The 23,193-nt window shown below is 51.9% G+C and overlaps 1 protein-coding gene and 1 long non-coding RNA gene across 11 annotated transcripts in view; one reads left to right on the top strand and one right to left on the bottom strand.

The window, feature by feature from the left end:
• Positions 1–7,986: 7,986 nt before the first annotated feature.
• LOC108494578 lies at positions 7,987–11,348 on the bottom strand. Of its 2 annotated transcripts, none has more exons than XR_001873900.1 (3): positions 10,738–11,348; positions 10,212–10,385; positions 7,987–8,066 (listed from the first exon to the last, which is right to left on the bottom strand). It is a non-coding gene; the product is annotated as an uncharacterized LOC108494578 (long non-coding RNA). The 2 variants fall into 2 exon arrangements; XR_001873901.1 differs by lacking the exon at positions 7,987–8,066 and adding an exon at positions 9,814–10,026.
• A 7,272-nt stretch (positions 11,349–18,620) lies between these two features.
• The window catches only part of EBF3 (early B-cell factor 3), a 120,787-nt gene continuing 116,214 nt past the window's right edge, over positions 18,621–23,193 (top strand). For 8 of the 9 annotated variants that reach the window (XM_017809282.1, XM_017809285.1, XM_017809280.1 and 5 more), the window contains exons 1-4: positions 18,621–19,080; positions 19,298–19,454; positions 19,853–19,916; positions 20,650–20,705. In XM_017809282.1, the coding sequence (XP_017664771.1) occupies positions 18,947–19,080; positions 19,298–19,454; positions 19,853–19,916; positions 20,650–20,705 (411 nt within the window). In that variant the 5' untranslated portion in view covers positions 18,621–18,946. The remainder of the gene's footprint in view (positions 19,081–19,297; positions 19,455–19,852; positions 19,917–20,649; positions 20,706–23,193) is intronic. The other variant, XM_017809286.1, reaches the window with a different exon arrangement.

Below are 23,193 nucleotides of genomic sequence, written 5' to 3'. Positions count from 1 at the left end.
ATTGGGCTCAGGCAGGAGCTCAGGCTGTGGGAGCCACTAAAAGCTTTTCCCATTGCATCTCTCAGGGTGAGAGCTGAGAGCTGTTACTCAGCAGGGCTAATACATCAGTTGCTGTGAAGTCAATAACATTGATTTTGGTGGGACCAGTGTTTCACTCAGTTGCAAAGAGTTGTTCCAGTAAGAGCTGGGGAACGGGGAGAGCTCCAGGACTGCCGGAGCCAACAGCTCCTGGGGAAGGCTTTCCCATGGGGAACCCACTGGTGCCAAGATTACAGGGAACAGGGAGAAGTGTTGCCCTTTTTTAAGCATTCTCTATCATTGATCCCACAGGAATTTTCCCACCAGCTAATCTCTAGGGAAAAAAGGCACAGGGATCACAGACATCTCAGTGCCCAGTTTAACAAACACCTACAGCTGGAAGACAGAGCTTTCACTTGTAACAGCTAATTTATGACTTAAGAGAAGGAAAATAAAGTACACAGCAATATGCAGCTTCAGAAAGAACGGAGTGAAAGGAAGTGGAGTCCAAGGAGAGGCTATTTTTGTATCAAAATTCATGTGGCAGCAGGGCCAGGACAGCAATTGTCCCTTTGTATTTGGTGCTGCTGAGGCCACACCTTGAGTTCTCTATACAGTTCTGTCCCCTCGCTGCAAGATGCTGAGGGGCTGGAGTGTGTCCAGGGAAGGGAATGGAGCTGGGGAAGGGGCTGGAGTGGCTGAGGGAGCTGGGGGGGCTCAGCCTGGAAATAAGGAGGCTCAGGGGGGACCTTCTCACTCTCTGCAACTCCCTGACAGGAGGAGGGAGCCAGGGGGTGGGTTTGGGCTCTGCTTCCAGGGAACAAGGGACAGGATGAGAGGAAATGACCTCAAGCTGTGCTAGGAGAGGTTCAAGTTGGACACAAGGAGGAATTTCTTCCTGGAAAGGGTGTTCAGACATTGGAAGGGGCTGCCCAAGGAGGTGGTGGAGTCCCCATCCCTGGAGGTGTCCAAGGAATGACTGGGTGACAAGGTGGGGAGCGGGCACAGGGTGGACTTGATAGGCTGAGAGGGCTTTTCCAACCTTAATAATTCTGTGATTCTGAGGCTCCACAGCCAAGGGACAGCTGCAGGTTCAGACTCTCCCTTGCTGCCATGTAGAGACTCAGCTTCCTATCTGCAAGGCTGAGTTTGAATTTAACAGCCCTGCACCCCCCCCAAGGTCCTGCTCAGCCCCAGGCCCAGCTGCCACCCCAAGCAGATTCCTCAGTGCAGCAGAAGACTCCAGTTGATATTAAGCCCTCACAGAGCCGTTACCCACATGATCAAATCAAGAGATACAGTAATTTACAGCAGCAAGCTGTAATCTCTTTTAAATAAAGAATTATTGCTTCCTCCTTCAGCAAGGACTTCGGTGTGCTGGGCTCCATCTTCTTTGAAGCACCGTGATATCCCACCAGGGACCAGGCAGGAATCTGTTAAAAGCAGACAGTACATGCAAGGAAAAGCTTGAGGAGGGGACAGTGCACCTGGACACCTGGACAGTGTGCAGATGCTCACTGCAGAGCCCAGGATGGCTTCCTCTGCCTTAAACCTCTTTTCCTATAAATCACATCCTGGTGGGATCTTTGTTCTTACAAAACATCCACCGAGTTCAGCAAACCCTGCACCTGTAAAACAGCACAGGGACAACTGACCTTCCCAATCACTGGAAAAACAGTAATCAAAGACAGAAAAAGGGGGAATGCCAGCCCCAGTGCGTGCTGAGCAGCTCTGATGACAAGCTGCAGACATAACCTTTAGAGCTGTGCGTGGGTGGTGTTGTCACTGCGGCATTTTGTCCAGGGCAGGGATGGGCACACAGGAGATCTGAGGGAGCGCTCACTAAGCCCACTGTCCACACAGGCTTAAAAATAGTCCAGGAGAACAACTGTTCCTGCACCAGTGGGGAGGAGGGAGAGGGGGGAGAGTCGGGAGGGAGCTCAGCTTGTCCTGGTCAGCTGGGCTGGGCATGGAACCCACAGCCTAGTTAAACAATCACAGACTGGTTTGGGTTGAAAAGAACCTTCAAGATCATCCTGTCCCACCCCCTGCCAAAGGCAGGGACACCTTCCACTAGTCCAGGTTGCTTCAAGTGCCATCTAACCTGGCCTTGAACACTTCCAGGGATGGGGCAGCCACAGCTTCTCTGGGCAACCTGTGCCAGGGCCTCACCACTCTCATAGGGATTAATTTCCTCCTAAAATCTAGTCCAAATCTCCCCTCTAGGTGTTTAAAAAGTTTAAAACCTCCCTCTGAGGACTTTTCGAGTTGAGACCCCACAAATCACCTTACAAAAAATCAGCCAGTAGATGGCAGGGCTGCAAAGCCTGATAACATCACTCGAGTTCAATTCACTCCAGCAAGAGACAGAATGATATTTTAAAGACTAATGTTTTCATACTTTAACTACCCTAACAGGATCTATTAGTACATCTGCAGAGATATTTTAAAGACTTATGGCTGGAGGACTACAATTAGCACACCAAACAACCCGGATCAGGCAGATCCATTCAAGTTTAAGCTTATTTTCAAATTCAAATCAAGTAGAGCTTCTAAAAGTGCAGATAATTTCTCCACAGTAATGTCCAGCTCATTTCAGGCATCAGCCAATTTAGGGCTATTGCGATCAACACGTTTTTTAGAGAGTAAAGACATACCAAAAACACAAGCCTGTGCCAGTGCCTGGTTCCAGTCTCTGAGAAAATAAATATCCTTTTCCCCACTTCCATTATTTTTTCAGTAAGGTAAATCCTGAACTTTCCCTTCACCAGTCACACACCTTTTTCACAGTGTGGATCCCACCTTAATGTTCACAATATTATTTTTAATCATCACAGGAGTTTTAAATACCAGCTTACACGAGGAGTAATCAGAGCTACTCAGTCTCAGCTGAGCAAACCAAGTGCTGAGCAGCATCAGGTGATGCTCCTGTGTGCAAGGGATCAGACAGGGAGGGACCCATCCCACAATCAGCAGCAGCCTAAGGACACACATGGACTCCAGTATTTCTCTCTAGAACTTTTCCTGAGTGTTTCAGGGCACGACTTCCTTCCATAGGCAGCTTTGCTCATCCTACTTTTATATTTCCATAATTTTATATTTCCCCAATTATGAAAATCTTATTTTGAATTTAATGGTATTTATAATGCTACTTTCAAGTCAATATAGTTGATTTCTGTATCAGGTAATTTCATCTCACTGTGGTGATTTATTTTACTTCACTATTGCTAATTTCTGAGTCAGAAATTTCCAAGGGATCTGCAGGAGGCTTTGCTGGGAGAGCTCAGCCAGGGCTGGCAGTGGAGGCTGTGGTGTCAGAGTGGCCTGGGGTATCTGCCCTCCTGAGCTCTGCCAGAAGAGACCCACAATGGGTGCTTTGGTTTTCTTACAATGCCCAGAAAAGATATTTCTTGACTTTGGCTTCATCACCATGAAATTATAGCCCTACATTTACATCCCTGTGGGATTCCAGCTGTAATGAGCAGATACCAATCTGTATTTGTGGACACAGACTAGAACAGAACCATTCAGAGCCACGAGATGTTCTCTCCACAGCACTGCTGCAGGCATGTGATCTTGCAAACCAGCCTCAGCAAAAAACTCCCCCCCAGCCCTTTTTTTTTTTTTTGGCACTGAAGAGGAAAAAAGTAGCAACAATTTGCTTTCTGATTTCCCTGCTCCACTTGCCTTTCCTGTGTGTATTAATCCATGTTTAACCTCTGGATTTGGGGAGTGTTTAAGTGTTTGCTGTGGGTAAGAGCAATGGCACAGAGAGGTTTTTGCTCCTCTCTGTGACAGACAGACCTAGCCACCCCAAAATCCCTCTAGGCTTTCCAGTAACCCCTCCCAGCTTCACAGCAGCCTCAAAGCAGTAACTCAGAGCAAGTTAACTAAAATATTATTGTACACACGTGGGCTGTTTTCCTCAGAGTCATCAATGTAAGCTTACACATGGTCTCGCTATCCAAAATTAATGCTGGACAAGAGACTTTTCATGCTCTGGTACTCTCAGACACTCACATCAAGCTGCCCACTTCACATGCTACATAAACCTAGGGGTACTCTTCCCACTCCTCCCAAAAATGAGTCTGAGGACCCAGAGGTTCAGGTTTCCTCTCCAAGGGAATTGTTGAGCTCCCACCAGCTTCAGGGAGGGGATGTCACCACAAGGTTATCATGTTAAAGCTATCCTGCCAACTTACTGCCCAACCAATAAATCCAAAATTCAGAGTTTCTGCACACAAACCATCACAACACTTAGAGGTTATTGTGCTTTTAAAACATCCAAGATTGATGCTCCAATGTTTCCTAGTTTACTTACCTTGAGGAACCCAGCAGACCTCCAATCATCCCACCAGGGCAGGTAAACTCTTCTTGCTTCCAGGTCTGGATCATTCACGTGGAGAAGCCTCCACCTGCACAAGTTTTCTTGTGTACAAGGAGAAAACCCACCACCTGGAGCAATCCTAAAGAGCCCCAGGCATGTAAGAGTCACCAAATAAATCCTGGCTGTAATTATTGCACCCACCTGAGCTTCCATTCTCTTCCTGATGAAGCAGTGAGCAGCACCTGGCACAGCCCCTGCAGCCCCAGCCTGCCCTCCCCAGGAGCTGAAAAAAACCAAACCCAGTAATTTCTTAACCAATCTACTTCTCCACACCCGAGTGTGTGCATTTTGAGGGAGCCCTGTGGGTGCTGCACACATAAAATCACAGAATCAAAGAATCACAAAATTGTTCAGGTTGGAAAAGCCCCCAGCACTGCCAAGAGCATGACTAACCCATGTTCCCAAGTGTCACATCTACACGGCTTTTAAATCCCTCCAGGGATGGGGACTCCACCCCTGCCCTGGGCAGCTGTGCCAGGGCTGGACAAACCTTTCATGGAGAAATTTTCCCAGTGTCCAACCTAAAGCTCCCCTGGCACAGCTTGAGGCCATTCCCTCTTGTCCTGTCCCTTGTTCCCTGGGAGCAGACTCTGACCCCTACCTGGATCCACCCTCCTGTCAGGGAGTTGTAGAAGGTGACAAGGTTCCCCCTGAGCCTCCTTGAGCATCAGCACCTCATGTCCCCAGGCCAGGGATGTGCTCAGTGGATCCTGGCTGGGCTGGAGGCTCCTGGGACAGGGGAAATGGGAGCCTGGGGGTCCTGAGTCCAAGCCTTGTGCTTGGGGCACTAAAAGGGCACATGCAGAGTCCTCTTAAGTGAATAAATATAGTCATTTAAATTTTTGAGTGAAATATTGTTCCTTATAAGTTAAGATCTCATCTGTCCAAGCTCAGGTATTCAGAAGCTTGTCTGGTTTGTGCTCAGATTCAAACATTGCAATGAATTCACTGAGCACCAAATCCCATTGCCTGGGGCAGATGGAGCACAAGGTCCAGAACCAAACCGTGAAGATTTGGTATATTTGTCTAGAAAATAAGAAAATTGCACCAGTAGGAATAATTAATTGCTGGAAAAAAACTTACCGAGAGTTGTTGTGCATTCTCCATAACTCACCTTTTTTACATCAATATTAAACGTTGTGTCCATATCCAAAGAGGACTTGGTGAAGCCCTCAGCCTGTTTTATTCCAGGGATGGGGTCTGGTGGGCTCAGTGTTTGACAGAGGCTCAGTGAAGGAAATCACAACTCCCAGGATTTAAGCATTAAAAGGAAGTGTGCTGTTATGTGTAACAAGTGATTATATGGCACTTAAACAGGAAATCAGATGCTTCTTCTACTGCTGCATGTTAGGAAAAGAAACACGGTAATGGGTGAGGTGAGAGGTGGTTAATGCCATAATGTTTCCCTGAACGCTACTGGTGGAACCATTCTGGAATATTGCATACAATTCCTAGCATATACATACATGAAAATGTCTCTGAAATATATAATGCTTGTGGAAATGTTGCATGAGGGAGTAAAAGATCACTGTCTGCTCCTGTCTGAGAGATGATAAATACCCAGTGAGGAGGCAGCTTTTTGCAGATGATCAAACTTGACATAATTGTGAGGAGCAGGATCAGCCTGAGATTCCAGGCTGTTACAGTTGCTGCAGCTGCTGCAGCCATGGGATTCCAAGAGCCTCTCAGCTTCCAGGGGAAACGAATACATAATTATTGACCTTCCTGAATATTTAGATTAGTTTGGAAATATCAACTTTAAAGGGGAGATCACAGAGTCACAGGTTCACTGAGATTGGAAAAGCCCTCCCAGCCCATGGAGTCCACCCTGTGCCCAATCCCACCTTGTCACCCAGCCCAGGGCACTGAAGGCCATGTCCAGTCCTTCCTTGGACACCTCCAGGGATGGAGACTCTGCCACCTCCTTAGGCTGCCCCTTCCAATGCCTGAACACCCTTTCCAGGAAGAAATTCCTCCTGATGTCCAACCTGAACCATCTCTGGCACAGCTTGAGGCCATTTCCTCTCATCCTGTCCCTTGTTCCCTGGGAGCAGAGCCCGATCCCCAGCTGGCTCCCCCCTCCTGTCAGGGAGTTGCAGAGAATGGACAAGGTCCTTCCTGAGCCTCCTTTTTTCCAGGGTGCCACAGGATGGATAAAGAACAAATTGCAAGTAATGTTTTTTGTCCCTTTTAGTATCTGATCTCGTCAAAGAAAGTTTTAAGATGCTGAAAAACCCCAAATAACTTCAGGGATATTACACTGGGAGCATGTCTTGGAAAGCCATCAAAATCCCATTGCCTGGATCACCTGAACCTGGGATAGACCAAGCCCTTATGGGGCAGCCTGGCACTGGCAAAGCTCTCAAAGTGATATAATCAGGGGGTTTTTTTCTCCCCCCTGTTTCTTTTTTTGTTGTTGTTGATTTGAATTTATTAAGTTAAATAAAATTAAAAACCAGCACATGGCCATAGGTGAGGTATCAGTACTTTTCTTGGGAAGGAATGAAGATGTTGATCCTGCTGATGCCACTGATGTTGATGATGTTGATGAAGCTGATGCTGCTGATGCTGCAGAAGCTGCCTCACACCCTATCCCTGCTCTGGACCTGGCACCAGGAGCAGCAGGACTCTGGGCTGGGAGAGAAATGCCAGATCTCCTCTCCAAGTATATGTTTAGTTGAAGCAGTGTGAGGGCAGCTGTAAAAGCTGACAGGTTTACATCCACTTTTTAAAGACAGGACAGAAGAGTTCCTCAGCCACTCTAATCAATTTTTGCCTTTTTGTGCATTAATAGTTCCAGATAAATTGCAATGAGGTGTTTTAAACTTCTGAACAGCTTCAGGTGAACTTTACAGGTGTCAGCTGGTGTCTATAAACTGTCCAAGAGTCCTATAAAAGGCTGTGAAACAAGAGCAAAATTAGGAGAGAAATACATCACTTCAAAAATCCAAAAATAAATAAATTAGTGGAGTGCATTTTTAGTGTTACTTTTTTAGCAGGTCACCAGAATGGAGCATTGCAGGAAGAAAACACCTTCTGACACTGCTAATATTCAGGATGCACTAATGAATTAATGGAATTATCGCCACAATTCTTGTTTTCTCAGTTTTGTCATGTCAGCCTGTCCAGCTTCAGTTCTGTGCTGACATACAGGCATAAGGATTTCTTTTCAAAAACATGCATCTTATTTCATATCTAAATTTCACTGCTGTTACCCTAAAATAAAAGCAATAAATAATAAATAAGCTCTTACCTCTATCACACAAAATTCTTATTAGTCAAGCAGTTAAACCTCTGAGCCTTGTAAAAACTGAGCATCTGATTGTGAACTGAATTCTGTCAGCAAAACACAACTTTCCCTTGCTAGTAATGCAGCAGAGAAGCAGATTGTGGATATAATTCCACCCAAAACAAAGCAGACAAAAGAAAACACACTCAAATCCATTATTTAGTGGGTTCAAAACATACCTGAGCAGGTCTCTGAGGTGCTGACACCTGGGATCAGTCATTTCACCTTCAAAGAAACTAAGGCCTGCATCATTTTTTATCTCGTTTCCCGCTTTATTTGCTGTTTGTGTTCAGTCAAAGTTCAGTTTTTCATGAAGCTGCTCAAACAGGAATTCCAGCCCTTTCCATAATTTATGCTGTAACGATATATAACCTGAATGGAAGGAAATACTCATTGGAATAGTGGGATACACCTGGGTGCCTTTCTGATTTGGGTTCTGGCTGCAGAATGTGATCCAGGATCTGCTGTGAATTTGACCCTTGATGTTCTTCCAGCAAGGGAAGGGATGAGGTGTCTGAGCCTGGGGATGTCCCAGCCCCGACAAGATCCTCTCCTGAGATGCAGAGCATGGAGCAGGAATAGGAGCAAGGGGAAGAGATGATTTCTTTAGCCAGTCCCATATTGATGGACACAGGTAGGATCTAGTGGACAGTGTCCCTGCCTATGGCAAGGAGGTGGAACCAGATGATTTTTAAGGTCCCTTCCAACCCAAACCATTCCGTGATTGATTCTATGATATAAACCTGCCAACTAAGGGGTCCTAAAACCCTTCTCCAATTTCCCTTCTCGTGCCAGGAGCTCACAAACAGTTCTCCCTCATGGGCACATCCTGGTGTCCTACAGAATATCAAGGTACCACTGTCTGCAAGTCAGCATTTCATGTAATATTTAATATTTCATTTCATATTTCATTCCCCAGAAATATTCACAATATCTTGTGAATATTCACCTTGTAACTTCTCCTTCTCTTGCTTCCTGTGCTACTCAATGTGAGCTGAGTTACTCAACTCAGTTACAGATTTGGAAAAAAATGGTTTATATTTATTATTCACCTCCTCCTTCAGGACAGGGACACTGTTAAGTGCAGTAATTGAAGCAGATAACTCCAACTTCCTCTCCCTGCAAGCGTATTGTCATGCACATACATCTTGATTAGATCATTTTCCTTGTGAAAAGGAAGCGGGTTTGTACCGTGGTGTCTCAGATAATTTCCAGCAGAGTCTGCTGGTGGAGTTCTCTGATAGCACTATTTCAATTCGATATTCTTCTCGCTGCTGTTTATTTTTTCCGAGCGCTCACGTTTCCCTCACCTGTCTCCATCAGCAGGTCGCAACACTTTTGCACTGGCAAACAGGCCTGGAGGCAAACATTCCCTGTCGCTGCTGCTTTCTCTTGGAATCCCTGATAGGGAGGGAGAAGCGGCTGCATTCCTGCGCGCCTGACAGCCCGCTCGGGCTGCTGGAGGAGGAGTCGCTGTGATTTTGGCTGGTGTGGTCCCTGGTGGGTCCTGCTGCCACATTCTATCTTGAACTCGTGTCCACGCGACGAGTGACCTCCCACCCCACGACCCCGCTGCCAGGAGGGCTCTGAGCCGGGGGATTCCGGGCGGAGCAGAAAGACAGATCCTTAAGGAAGGGGCCAGCGCTTCAGTCAATGTCCTCTTACATCCCTGACACTTCCCACTAAAGTATTTAACCCTCAGCACTGTTGATTTAAAAGGCTGGAGCATAACCAACCTTTCTTTTCCGAGGAGCACAATCAGCATGTGAAAAATAGATGATCTTTTTAAATGTTTAAAAAGTGCATTGGTGATGCTCCTCGAGACAGGAGGAGAGTGGCACAATTAATTTCCAAGCCTTACAGCTCTTCTGTGGGATTGTAACAAAAGCAGGGGTGGTTTGGGAGTGTGAAGGGAAAGATTTTGGGGAGAGCATCACCTGCACGGACAGCCTGCCTTGGGAATATCACACAGCTGTCGAGGAACCTGCTCAATAAATATTTCGTGAACACCTTTTTATCTGAATAAGACAGTAGCTCAGCCTCCATGCAAAAAGTATTTACTGTGAATGGAAGCAAATTCCATGTTATTTTCCAACAGAATGTTCCTTGGTTTGTGGGGAGATGTTGGATTGGGCGGAATCCTCTGGGCTCAGGCCTGGAGCAAGCAGCTCTCCCTGTCTCTGCCTCCTGATTTCATCCATTCTGACTTCACAAAGCCCACAGAGACATTTTGTCCTTTCCAGTCAGGAATACTTTCTAAAATTTGTGTATTTTCCAGTTTTCTAGGCATCAGATTTATAAACTTCCCTGGAATGAATCCCATGAACTGAACCTGTGCAATCAGGATGTTGTAAAACAATTAAAGTCCAGATCCCTCAGTTACCCTGTGGGACCTCCTAAGACCCTGTCAGGTGATTCGTGCTGGATCCCCAGACCTCAGTCCACCCTCCAAATCCCAGGCCAGGCACGAAAAACCCTCCCCAGAACACTGTGCCGAAGCACCTTCTGTGACTGTACCTGTGGTGGGGACACATCAGGACACCAGGGTTGGGTTGGCATTGCTAGAGCTGACCCCAACCTTCAGCACCTCCAGTGCATCCGGAGAACTTAAGCAGCAGCTGAGCTTGTCCGTGGGTGAACACAGCAGAAGCAACCCCACGAGGTTCCCCTGGTCAGAAGAATCTGAAAGATCTGCGATGGTCACCAGGGTGAGGGGTAGCGTTGACCATGGTCACTGTCCCTGTACCCACCCCAGACACAGGTCTGGACGTCCTCCAAACCACACCATCCAAGCTCCTGCCTCACCACCTGCAGCCTCCCTTCTCTCCCAACTGCTAAAAACCTTCACTCTGTACAAATTAAAACAAACCAGCGAGTAGCTGCTGTCAGAACAAACCTGGAGGTGAATGTTCCCTGAATTTATAACCAAGGCGAACACCAAGAGGTTTATTTTTTATAAATGTAGCTCCATTCCTAAACCCCAGCTTCACTTCCCAGCAGGAATCTGCCTGACTTGGAAACCACTACTTTTTTTTCTAAATACCTTCACATCTCGTAAGCTGTACATCCCTCACAGAGACGCTGGAGCTATAGGAAGTATCCGTGGTAGGGGAGAGCTCGCTAAAGATCTCAGCAGTTCTCCCTCCTCGAGGATTAACCAATGCTGCAGGAGTTCCTGGGCTAAACTGGGAGAGGGAGGGGAAGGAAGAGCAGAAATAAACAAAATAAACTCTCTCCCAGCCAGTCGCGTTCTTTGCGCGCCGCATCCCCGGCGCGGCCACACGCGCCTCAAATCGAAGTGCAACGCAGCTGAGAAGTTCTGCGAGCCCAGTGCCGCCAGTATCGCGCCAGTACCGCACCAGTATGGCTGAGGAGGCGGGCGGCGAGCACCGGCTCCGGCTGGAGAGGGGGAATTAAAAGAGTTGGAAAAGATGTGACCAGCGCCTCGCCGACAGTTCCTCTCCCCCGTGGGATGTGGAGCCAAGAGCGGTGAGTTCCCACGCGGGACATTCCCGGGGGTCGCAGCCCCCGCGGGACAAACTGTTGCGTTTCTGGAGCGTTTTGCTGCGTGGACGCGGGGCCGGGGGGATGCGGGGAGAGGGAGGATGCGGTACCGCGGCGTCCCGGGACGGATGGGACGGGGCGCGGGGCAGCCCCGGGGGATGCGGGGAGAGGGGGAATGCTGTACCACGGAGTCACGGGACGGGACGCGGGGCAGCCGCGGGGAATGCGGGGAGGGGGACGCGGTGCGGGGCGGCCCGGGCCGGACGGGCCGGGCCGGGCCGAGGTGCGGGCTCGCCCCCCGCGCTCCCCCCGGGGCCGCGCCGCCGATTCCGCCCCCGCGGGCGCCCCGCGCCCCCCGCCCGCCCCCGCCCGCGCAGCGCGGAGCGCGGGGGGCGCTTGCGCACTGCTGCGCCCCGCGCACCGCCGGGCCCCCCCGCGCCGCGGCCGCGCTGCGCTGGGCCAGAAGTGTATTAAAGCGCGGGGAGCTCCCGCACACTCCGCGCGTCCCCCTCCTCCGCGAGCGCTGCCCTCCGCGCGCCCCCCGAACACCCGCGCAAGGTAAGCGCCCGCGGCCGTCGGGGCGCGGAGCGGGGGGTGCGGGACGGGGCGTGGGCGGGGGGCGCGAGTGGCGGAGCGCCCGCTTACCTGGGACGCGACGGGCCGAGCCGTGCGCGGGGGCGGCCGTCCCGCGCCCCTGCGCGCCCCCTGCACGCCCGCGTCTGTCCCGCCGCGCGGGGACTCGGCTGCGCCCGCGGGTTTGCGCGTCCCGGCCGCTTGCGCGCAGGAAGCGCGGCGGGGATGCTGCGAGCCCGGCAGGAGTACGCCCGGCCCTGCGCGGCTCTGCGCGGCCCTGCGCGGGGTCTCGGCGGCGCGGAAGGGTCTCCGGGCTTTTTTTCCCCCCTCCCGAGCACAGGAGGGCAGAGCCAGGCACTGCCAGAGCCGCCGCGCCGAGGTGGCCGGGCTAAAAGGCAGAAAGCAATTAAAACTCCTCCTTTCGGATTAACAACCAAAAATTGATCGATCTGTCAGGAATACTGTTGATTTATGAAAGGTGCTTATTTCCTTGGTATGGAGAATTTTATGTTCTCTAGGTGAAACTGAGTTCACCCAGCTCCAGAGTAGATTGATGTTTTAATAAAAATAAATAAAGGGAAAAAGCTCGCCCGGTCTTTGGGGATATCAACTCTCAAATCGCAGAGTTAGACTAACAAATCAAATCGCATTATCTTTACATTTCACATCTTTTAATAAAAAAAAAAAAATAATTAAAATATTGCACGCAGCGCCGCAGCTTTTATCGCCGCAAAGTTTTAATATGAGGTTAAAAAAAAAAAAAGTTGAAATAACAAATAATCAATGGTCGATCTCGGAGGCTGCGGGGGGGAGCGGGAGCGGCGGGGCCGGGTGCGCGCAGCACGGCCGCCCGCGCAGTGTCCTGTAGATGGCACACGGTCCCCACGCTACAGAGCCTCGGAGGCGGCGAGAGGGGATCTGCCGAGGGAAACGACCATCCCAGCACTTGTTGTTTACCCAAACCGGGGCGCTCGGAAATTCATTGGAAATTCAAGCCCGAGGGGCGCGGGGAGCTCCCGGGCCACCCGCTGACCGCCCGCGGCCGCGGGACTTGCGCGCCTGGCGGGAGCGGGAGCGCGGTTTGCGGGGATGCTGTCGGGGAAGCGGGAGCGGGGGAACGGCCCGGGGGGCCCCGGGCCGGGCCGGGCGCCCCGACACGTTTGTCTTTGCAATGTAAATCGCGGCGGGACAAATTGCTTATTAACAGTCGGGAAGAGGCGGCGGTTTCCTTCTTTCTTCTTTTCTTTCCCGGTTTTCATTCCGGCATGGCCCCCAGCTACGCTCGGGGCAGCCTCACCGCCCAGCAGTTTTCCCTTCATTTCAATATCCTAAAGAAAATGCAAATCACCACGCTGTGGCCTTTTTAAAAAGTTAAATTAGCAACAGCTTTAAGTGACTCCATTAGCATGGAAAACATACAAATGTTTAATGTGGGAATAGCCTGGCTTTTGGAGCTCGGCGAGCGCAGCGAGGCGGTGGGTTGGCGCCGAGCCCAGCTCGGGGGTCCCCCGGTGCAGCATCCCGGGACCCCCGCGGGAGCCACCGGCCGGGGAGGCACCGCGCGGGCTCCCCGCAGCTCCCCGCGCCGCCGACCCGCTCGGGAGGCTTTAATTATTTACAGGAGCGCTGTGGCTTGCGGGGAAATTGCGAGGCAGCTCTGGGGCGAGGGGACGGGGACCTCGGCCCGGTGTGTCCCCCCTCGGGGCACTCCTGTCCTGCCCGGTGGGCGAGCGCTGCACTGCCCCAGCCCGCTCCCGGCCCCGCTCCCAGCGCTCTCCTGCACCTCTGTCGTGCGGGAGAGGCATGCGGTCACTCGGCCGGGCCGGGGCTCCACCGCTGGTCGCCCCGGGGACAAAAGTGCTTGTGACAGCGGGAAGTTTTGCTCCGCGACTGCGGCGGGGCGAGCAGCCCGTTCCGTGGGGCCCCACCGGCTCCCCGCGCCCGGTTCGTGCGGGAGCCCCGCACCGCGGGCATTTCCCGTGCGCTGGCGGAGGATGTTCCCGGATCCCTGCAGGGCAGAGCGAGCCCTGACCACGAAGGAGTTAAGGTTTCTATTATTCAGTCGAGGTCTTGTTAGGATGTAATCTGCATTTTCTAACTACTGCGTAATAAAAAGTGAGAAGTTTTGAGACACCTTTCTTGATTATACCTTTGGCGATACTTTAGGTTTTACATTTAATTTGCATTTTGTTCTTAGTGAATATTGAAGTCTTGAGTGGAGGATTGAATTTTATTAGGACATCTGGACTGACAATATCAAATCAGACACCAACGTCCCAAAGCATGCTAAAATTTCAGAGTTAATTAGAACGAAGTGTGTTTAATTAAAGCCAATTATAATATCTGAAATTATCTGATCGATCCTTGTTTGTTCAGTTGGAGTCAGTTTATATTGTTCTCGCCGCACGACGGGACCTGTCCGGCCGCCAGCTCCCCGCGGCCCCGGCTGCGCACCCGCGCTGCTCCGCGGGGGCGGCCGCCCCTCCGCCCAAGCGGCTCCGAGCCCCCTCAAACCCCCTCCCCGCTGTCCCGGGGGAGCAGAGACGCGGCGGCCCCGCAGCACCCCCGGGCCGCGGCCCCGCATCCCGCGGGGACCGGGAGGGCAGCGCCCGCGCAGCGTCCGCACCTTCGGGAGCCGGGCAGCGCCCACGGGGAGTTTTCTCGTCCGAACACGGCGGAAGTTTAAGTCTTTTTTTTTCTTCTAATTTTTTCCTTTTTTTTTTTTCCTTGTTTTAGAACTAATTTTGGTGTAACAATATTGGGGCGCGGGGCCGCGGGAACGCGCTGGGGGTAGCGCGGGGCCGAGCGCCAGTTTGGGTAAAACAGCCCTGCACCCACAGGGAGTTCCGTGACCCCGAGCCGGACCCACCGCCCCGCCGCGCAGCGTGGCCGCGGGCCGCGCAGGGCCGCGGGAGGTGCGCGGGCGGCCGAGGAGGCCCAGGGCGACCTGGCCCGGGCAGGGAGAAGGACAGACCCTCTGAGCCCCTCTGAGCCCCGCAGCATCTCCGCGCAGCCGGTGCCCGCCCTGCGGTGCCTGCGCGGGGCGCGGAGCGGGGCAGCTCCCTCCCCATCCCGGCGGGGCGGGTGGCAGATGCGGGCGGTGGTACCGCACCGCTGGCCACGTCCGCTCTCCAGCGGGCCCGGGATGCTCAGGAATGTGAATGCAAGCACTGAAACTGGCCCAAAGCGGGCGAATCCATCCCGAAAGGCGGGTGGCGAGCGGGACCGGGCAGCGCGGGGGTCCTGCACCTCTGCGCGGGCGGCCTTCCCGCAACCTGTGCCCTTTGCGGGGCGCTGGGGGCCTCGGCTGGAGGCGGTGCAGGTCGGTGTGCCCCAAAGCACCGGCGGCAGCGCTGGTCCTGGGCTCCGCTCCGCTCCTGGGCCCGGTTCGGCCTCTGCCCTGGGCGCAGGATGCGCGACTCCCCGCAGAAGGGCCGGGCCGGGCCCTGTGGCGCTGCGCCCCCGCGCACATCACCGCCTCCCTGGGAATTAGCGCCCTGGAGCACCGGCCAAGGGGCCGCCGCTCCTGAAAACACCCGAAAACACAGATTTACCCGAAAATAGCCATTTCTCCCTCCTGCAGCGCGGGGGTTGGCAGAGATTTGTTTTGGTTACGCCGGGCATAAATTACACCCGATGCAACCCGGCGCGTTAGTAATGAAGGCGCCTTCCAACAATAAAATTGAAATATGGACTTTGGCGAGCTGCGGGGGCCCGGCCGAGCCCCCCGAGGGCAGGGCCGGAGCCGCCGCTCCCAGCTCCCACCGCAGCTTCCCGCTGGGAAAGTTTGTGCGGTGGGAAGCGCGGAGCTGGGCAGCTCGGGGCCGGCCCACGGCCGAGGAAACAGAGAAACTACCTCACGCGCTCAAACTTCTGTGATCTAAACCGTGAAATGAGAAACAAGTAAAAAATAATAACAACAAAAAGGAAAGAAAAAAAAGTGAAATGATTAAGATAATAGTCCCGAGGGAATTGTCCCGGGGGGGAGGGGGGGAATAAAATAATAAAGTTTGAGGCAATACTACAAGGGCGGTGGGATAAGGGTATCAATTTTAACCCACGCGCAGCGCGGGATGCGGTGTCCGGCCGCGGTGCGGGGCAGGAGGACGCGCTCGGAGGCGGTGGCGGGGGTCTGCCCGCACGGGCGGTGCGGGGCGCGGGGGGCGCGGAGCGGGGCCGGGCCGGGGGACAGCTGGGCTGCGGCCATCTGAGCGGCTCCGCCGTGACATCTGGGAGCCCGCTGGTGTGTGGCACGCGCATCGCTTGATGTCGCTATTTAAATGCAAATTTGCGGGGGGATCACTGAAGCCTCACCCCGTAAATTCACACAAAAGGGAGACTTGGCGCCGGAGGAGGAGGAGGAGGAGGTGGAAAAGGAGGAGGAGGAGGAGGGCCGCGGAGCCGGGAGGGCTCGGGCCGCCCCCCGCAGCCGCGCACACCCCCTGCCCTCCCGGCGCCGGCCGCGGCCCCGCTCCCCGCGCCTGCCCCGCGCAAGGTGCGGCGGCGGCGGCGGGGCCGCGATCCCGCACCCCGGGAGCGGGCCCGGAGCTGGGGGGGATGCCCAGGCTCTGCTCCCCTCCCTCCTCGGCCGGGAGAACGGGAGGACCTGTCGGGGGCGGGATGCCGGCCTGGCAGCGGTGCGGGGCGGCGCGGGGCGGTGCGGGCAGCAGCATCCCGGGCGGGCTCCCGGCCGCCGGCAGCTCCAGTCACAGTGACACACACACACACACAAAAAGATAAAGTTGGTGAATGATAAAGACCGTATTTTCCACGCTTTGGGTGCAGGACCAGATGATCTAGAAAATGAGCTGAAATAGATTCAGGCTCAGAGCCTGTTGTGAGGAGCAGCTGATTCCCCCATTCCTGGCCAGATGGCTTCTGAACACAGATTTGCATTCATTTTCGCTTAATATCGTCCAAAATAGTGGGGCAGCTGCATTTGTTGTCAAAAAGGTTTAAAACTCCCTTTCTTTCTGGGGCAGGATCGTTACCTTATGTGATGGGCTTATGGAACTTTTTTTTTCTCCCCTCCTTAGTCAACAGTATCAGATTTAAAAGGATTTGTTTTAAAACCTTCTAATTTGGTAATCAGATTTAAATCGCCTTGGCGCGTGTAATCTGAATTAAAGATACTGTAAATGATTTTAAGCTTTCGTTAGCGGAGGGTAAGCACCAACTTCGGCGTTGTTCATTTGAGGAAATATCTTACAATTATAGCGGTGTTGGGCATTTTTTACCTTATTTTTAGGAGGCAGAATTTTGCGGGCTAGGGGGATCGGCGGCCCCCGGCGCCAGCTCGAGGTCCCCAAATGTGTCCGTGCCACAAAATGCCACCGCGAGCATCGCATTGTTTGGGAACTTTGGTATCGCTGCGCGATAAAAGTGTTTGGGTTTGTAATCTGCTCTACTGTACCTCAAAAGCTCCGGACTGATTATGAATACAGGAATTTTCTTTTAATTTCTCATGAATAGTTTCCATACACTTTGATTTAAGGTTATTAACATTCTATAGACAGTGGCATCTTTAATATGTGGCGATCGCTTCTAAAGACTAATCTCATTACCCTCAAATAGTCATAAAATATGATTTTATTATACTTACGTATTTAATTAGACGGCCAGCAATGTAATGGATTTTGAGATCGGGTAGAGCAACAGCTTTGATAATTCACTTATCTTTGGCAATAGTCATTAACCCCCAACACCAGCAAAATAGATTGCTTTCTAACACATCTTTTTTTTTTTTTTTCCCTTTTCCCTCACCCCTTGGAGAAAGGGGATCCTGATAACACAAATCGGACTTTCGATTTTCACCGATTCATTCAGATATTAATGCCGATTTTCACGGAGTCGGTGAAATATTAACACAGGGACGTTGGAAACTCACAAAAATAAATATAAAAAAATATTAAATTTAAAAAAAAAAAAAAGAGAAGGTAGTCGTAGCCCTTACTGGGCGGAAAAAGCTCATCACTTGAGAAGGAGACATATATATATAAATATAAATGTATAAAAATATATATAAGTATATATTTATATGGAGAGAGATATATATATATATAGATGGACAAGGCGGACCTATAGCTGTTGATATATCTGTGTGTGCACATGAAGTCTTCAAATATAGGTATTTCTGGGCATGTACGCCCGTGCATTTATAGAGAGGCGATCGTGGAGGGGCGCATCCAGCATCCCACCCTTTGTCCATCCCCAAACCTCCCCACGACCCTCCACGCGGGTCACATCCCCGCCGAGAGGGTTTTACCCCCTTCCCGCTTCCTCGAAGCCACTTGCAAGAAGATCTCGGGACCTCTCTGCGCCGCGGTCCTGCCCCCCCCGTCGGGGAGGGGGGGTCGGGGCAAGGCAGGATCGCGACAGCGAGCGACCGAACCCCACGCTCCATATAAGGCGGTGTGCCCGCCCCTTAACGACGTCATCAGTGACGCCACCTCTCCCGCGGTGGCGGGGGCCCGACTCCCGGGGAAGGGGCGCGCTCCTCGGGGAGGGAGGGCCGGGCTCTGCGCGCCTCCGTCCATTCCGCGAGACGCCACGGGCCCGCGCCCCGTTCTCCCGTGTGCCCGGGAACACCTCCGCGGTAATCAGGATTTTTTTTTTTTTTTCCCCGTTTATTTGTCTTTTGGAGCAGGAGAGCCTTGCCAGAAAGTGGTCGATTCAGCAGTGTCCTGAAGCTTTTTTTTTTTTTCCGAGCCGGTTTTTACTAGGATGACACCACGTTGAGCGCGTCTGCAAACAACAACAACAAAAATATTTATTCTTTTTTCCCCCCTCCCCCGCCCAAAAAAAAAGCCACCTCGCAGTGTCGCCGGCTACAGTTATACTTTTTCCTTCTTTTTTTTTTTTTTTTTTTTTTTTTTTTTTTTAAACCACCAAACTGGAACGCCATCCAACTCGCCGCACAGAAGTACTCAGTAAATTGTTTATGTCGTGCCAATACAGGACAGATTGAAGAAGGAAGCAAGACTTGAACTGGGCTTTTCTCCTACTGATCACAGGGAGTAAAGTCATCTCTTATATTCCAGTCGCCAAGGAGAGAGAGAGAGAGAGAGAGAGAGAGCGAGCGAAAATCAAGCAACAACCAACCCACCCCGTATCTGACATTTCCCTCAATTTTAACCCCTTTTGGTTAGGAGCTGGTTTTGCCCAAATTTGTTTTAATGTTTGGGATTCAGGAAAATATACCAAGAGGTGGGACGACCATGAAAGAAGAACCGCTGGGCAGTGGGATGAACCCGGTCCGCTCATGGATGCATACTGCTGGGGTAGTGGATGCTAACACGGCCGCCCAAAGGTACGTCTGCCAAATCTTCTCCCGGCGGTTTTCTCCTCCTGTATTTCTCATCCCGGCCGTAAATCCCCCCCCCAACCCCCCCCCCCGCCCGCCCCGTATCAGTTACAGCCTCCCCGCTCCGCGCTCCCCGCATCCCCCCGCATCTCCCCGCGGCCGCGGAGCCTGCGCGCCCCTTCCCGCCGCTCTCACCCACGCCTTGTCTTGTTTTCTCCCGCAGCGGCGTGGGGCTGGCTCGGGCACATTTCGAGAAACAGCCGCCTTCCAATCTCAGAAAATCCAATTTTTTCCACTTCGTCTTAGCTCTGTACGACAGGCAGGGACAGCCGGTGGAGATTGAGAGAACAGCTTTTGTGGACTTTGTGGAGAAAGAGAAAGTAAGTCTGCCTGTTATCTTAATTTTTTTTTTTCAAATTTTTTAAGCGTGATTTCATTGATCCAAGCTCATTCCCAGCCTCGAAGCCCTCCCCGGCACTCCAGCGGCGCCCACGCCACGTGCGGGTCCCCCCGGTCTCACGGCCGCTCCGAATAGACCCCGGGGTTAGAAACTTATCGCCGCGTCCCCGACTTATATTAAACACCGGGAAAACGGCAAAACATGACATATTTGCACCGAGCTAATGACATCATCAGCGCTCCACCAAAAAAAAAAGTGACCGTGGGCTGAATTTCTGCAAACTGTTAATTCTGAGCCGCTTCAGGGACGAGAAAAATGTGCGTCAGGAGGAGGGCGATATTTTTCATGCTAAATGTAATTATTTATCGTTACTTGCAGGAGCCAAACAATGAAAAAACTAACAATGGGATTCATTATAAACTTCAGTTATTGTATAGCAATGGTAAGTTGTCGTTCTCTCATTTTTGAGCGTCCGTGTGCCGTAGAAAAGTCTGATGTCCCCTTTCGAGGCCTTTTTTGGGGGGGGAGGGAGCAGGATAAAGGATATAAAGATTTCGAGATTAAAATTACACGCGTGTAAACACGGCTCTTTCCTTGGCATATAAGGAAAACAAAACGTAAAGGATCGATAAGTCAATGGTACTTCACATGATTAACCGGTTGGGCTTGAAGTGGAAAGTAAAAAAGGGGATCGATGGCTGCTCGGGCACAGCGGCACTTTTAAGGGACTTCTTTTTTTTTTTCCCCCCTCCAGTTTTGGGAACTAATGGTAATCATTGGGATGGGGTGAGTGGGCAGAGCGGAGCCCCGGTCCGACGGAGCCGGTTCCTCGGGCGCGGGAAACCCGCGGGGGGCCGGGAAGCCCCAGCGCGGGGGTCCCGCGTGTTCCCCGGGGCCGTGGGGCCGGCACAACCCGGCCTGATGGGGGGGGCTGGCCCGGGCACGGCCCCCCAAGCACCGGGAACAGAAGGGGAGCATAACTCCGCCAGCAGCTGATATCTGGATTTTTAAAATTATTATTATTATTTTTTAATTTTGAATTTTCTTTTTGAGCTGGCGCGGGGCCGATCCCTGCCCGCCGCGGTTAATTGCCTGACCTCATCCTTTCCTTGTGGAATTGGGGTGGTTCGCTACCTAAATCCTGACCGGAATTTGTCTCTGCTTTCCCTCTCCAGGAGTTAGGACAGAGCAGGACCTGTATGTTCGTCTAATAGACTCAATGACCAAACAGGTGAGAAAGTTTACGCTTTTCTTACCACGCGAGTTACGAAGTTTGTATTTTGCCCTTGCGGGGGGGGTGGGGCTAGGGGGGGGAATAAACCGGTAGAGCGCACCTACTTCTAATTTACCTGAGCGAGTAAATCAGCTACCTGCTAATTGAGATCCCTATTACCGGAGGATATTTGGGAAAGAGAAAAAGGTGTGTTGTTGCTCTTCGAGGCAGCGTTGGAATCATTCAATAGTGTGTGTGGCATTGAGTACAACGTCACGGGAACAGATGTTTGATATAATTAATTTAGCGAGGGAGAAAGGAAAGGGGAAAAAAATCCCATCGAGTTGCCCAGATTTATTTTTCGATGCACTTTTTCCCATTTCTAACTTTTTTTTCTGACGATATTTTTCCTCGGTGAGGAGAGGGCAGCCCTCTTGCCAACACTCCGAAACTGGCCGGGATTAGTCCTTTTTCTTTTATAATGCGACGATCCAGTAACGCGAGACGTTTATTTGGATTTAAAAGTTAAATGTGCTGAGGTGAAAAGTCATCTTGTTCTCCTCTAGTCCATATTCACCTCTCAGCCCCCCATCTCCATAATTCAAACTCCATGCTCCAGGGGTCACCCAAACCCGTCCATTTCCCTGAGATCAGCTTCTGTTTCTTCCTCAAACCTCTGTCATACCTTGTAAATAACATAATTACAAGCAGTTCCTTATTAAATTATTTAACCTGTCTTGGTCAACTTTTCCGATGATAACTACGTGTTATCAGCATTGCACCGCAGCAATTACAGACAGAGCTTGGGATTTAATCAACTTTATTTCTTTTTTCTTTATTTTATTTTTTTTTCCTCAGTGACATTTCATGATTTTTTAAAATTATTATTAATTCAAATTTTTTTTCGAGGGGGGGGGTGAGGAGAAAGGTGAGAATGGGGAATAATTTACAGTGTTCTGGAAATCTGATCCCAGCGATGGAAATTAAAACCATTCCCCCAATCTGCCGGGTTGTAACACCCCTGCGTGCTCTGCACTCCCGGCCGAGGCCGGCCTGCCCACATCCATTATTTTTGGGAACTTTGCAGCCCCCGAGGCAGGGGCAGGGGAGTCCCCCGGGTCGGGGTGGGCCCCGCGCAAGCTGCGCACACGGCTGCGCTGCCACCCCGCAGAAACTTTCTACTTCTCCTGACTAAATCTGGGTTGGATCTAAACGTCTCCAGGAGTAAAATAGCGGGATTTCCACCCGGAGAAAAGCAGAGCTGACAGGCCAAGTACAATTACTCTGACAAAGACGGAGGCGTCGTACCCTTCAATAATTATTTCGCTGGGTTACAGAGGAGGCTTTTAAACTCCGGAGCGCTCTCGAGTTGACAATGTGGGTTTATTTCCTTTGTATACAGCAGCTAAATGTTTTCGGAAATCGCTGTAGTAGTGTAATTAAGAGGCTGACATAGGCGGCTATAAGTTTCGTTAGCGCCGAATAAAGGAGCAGAGAGGATACATTTGAAGTGCACTTTTATTGTCCATTTCGGCTCGTACCTTTGCAGCAGAAAAAGGGCTGAAAATAAAGGCTTTTAATCTCTCCTCACTGACGGGAGAGAAAAAAAAAATAGCCCAGTAACTGATCAAAGAGTCAATGGCGCTGAACCGACAGTTTATGGATTTCTGTTTGTGCTACAAAATAAAAAATAAATCACTTATAAATACGTGGTTTCATCAGAGGAAAAGTAACAATCACCAGAAGTTATATGGCACGCTGCGACAACAAACACTCGCGGCCACAGTCGCCTTGTTATGTCTGCGCTGTCATCTATGACCCCCTCTTGTTTGCAAAACAATACCTGGAGGTGGGGACCCCCCCGGCCCCTCCGCGGGGTTGGCGGAGCGGAGCCCCGGGGGAGCCGTGCGGGGGGCTCGGCTCGGCATCACCCCCGGCCCTCGTTAACACCGCCGAGGTTTGCGGGGGGCTGACTCTGCACCCCCGGCCCCGGGGCACTGAGCGCAGGCAGGGTCGCGGGGAGAGAGGCAGGCAGGGATGCGAACAGGCAGGGAAGCAGGAGAACAGGCAGGGAGGAAGGCAGGGAAGCAGGAGAACAGGCAGGGAGGCTGCTCGGAGCCCGGCGTTCCCCCAGCCCGGCGGGCGCCGGGAGCGGAGGGCCGATCCCGCACCTCGAGCTCCGCACCATCTGTTAGAGCCCATGCTCAAAGCCCACTCAGCCGTGCGCCCAGACACTGCCTTTTTACCAGAGAAAAATCATTGTTAGCAGTTTCAAAATAAACACCAGATTGCCCATTAGCACTTTCTTCCCAAATATCATCCGGTAATAACCATATTGCTGTGCGCGCTCCTGGGATTCCTCAGGGCGTTCAGGCACTTCTGAGTTGATCGGAGAATGCTCCTGGAAGTGCTCAGCGAGGCACCGGGCCCGGCTGCGGGGGCCCGGCGCGGTGCGGGGCCGGAGCCCCCCGGGCTGCGGGGGATGGCCGGTGCCGGGAGCACCGCA

The sequence above is a fragment of the Lepidothrix coronata genome, unplaced genomic scaffold (assembly GCF_001604755.1).
Source record: "Lepidothrix coronata isolate B3197 unplaced genomic scaffold, Lepidothrix_coronata-1.0 Scaffold25, whole genome shotgun sequence".
Taxonomy (NCBI): domain Eukaryota; kingdom Metazoa; phylum Chordata; class Aves; order Passeriformes; family Pipridae; genus Lepidothrix; species Lepidothrix coronata.
The sequence above is the reverse complement of the archived record's forward strand: the minus strand, read 5'-3'. Positions and strand labels throughout refer to the sequence as shown.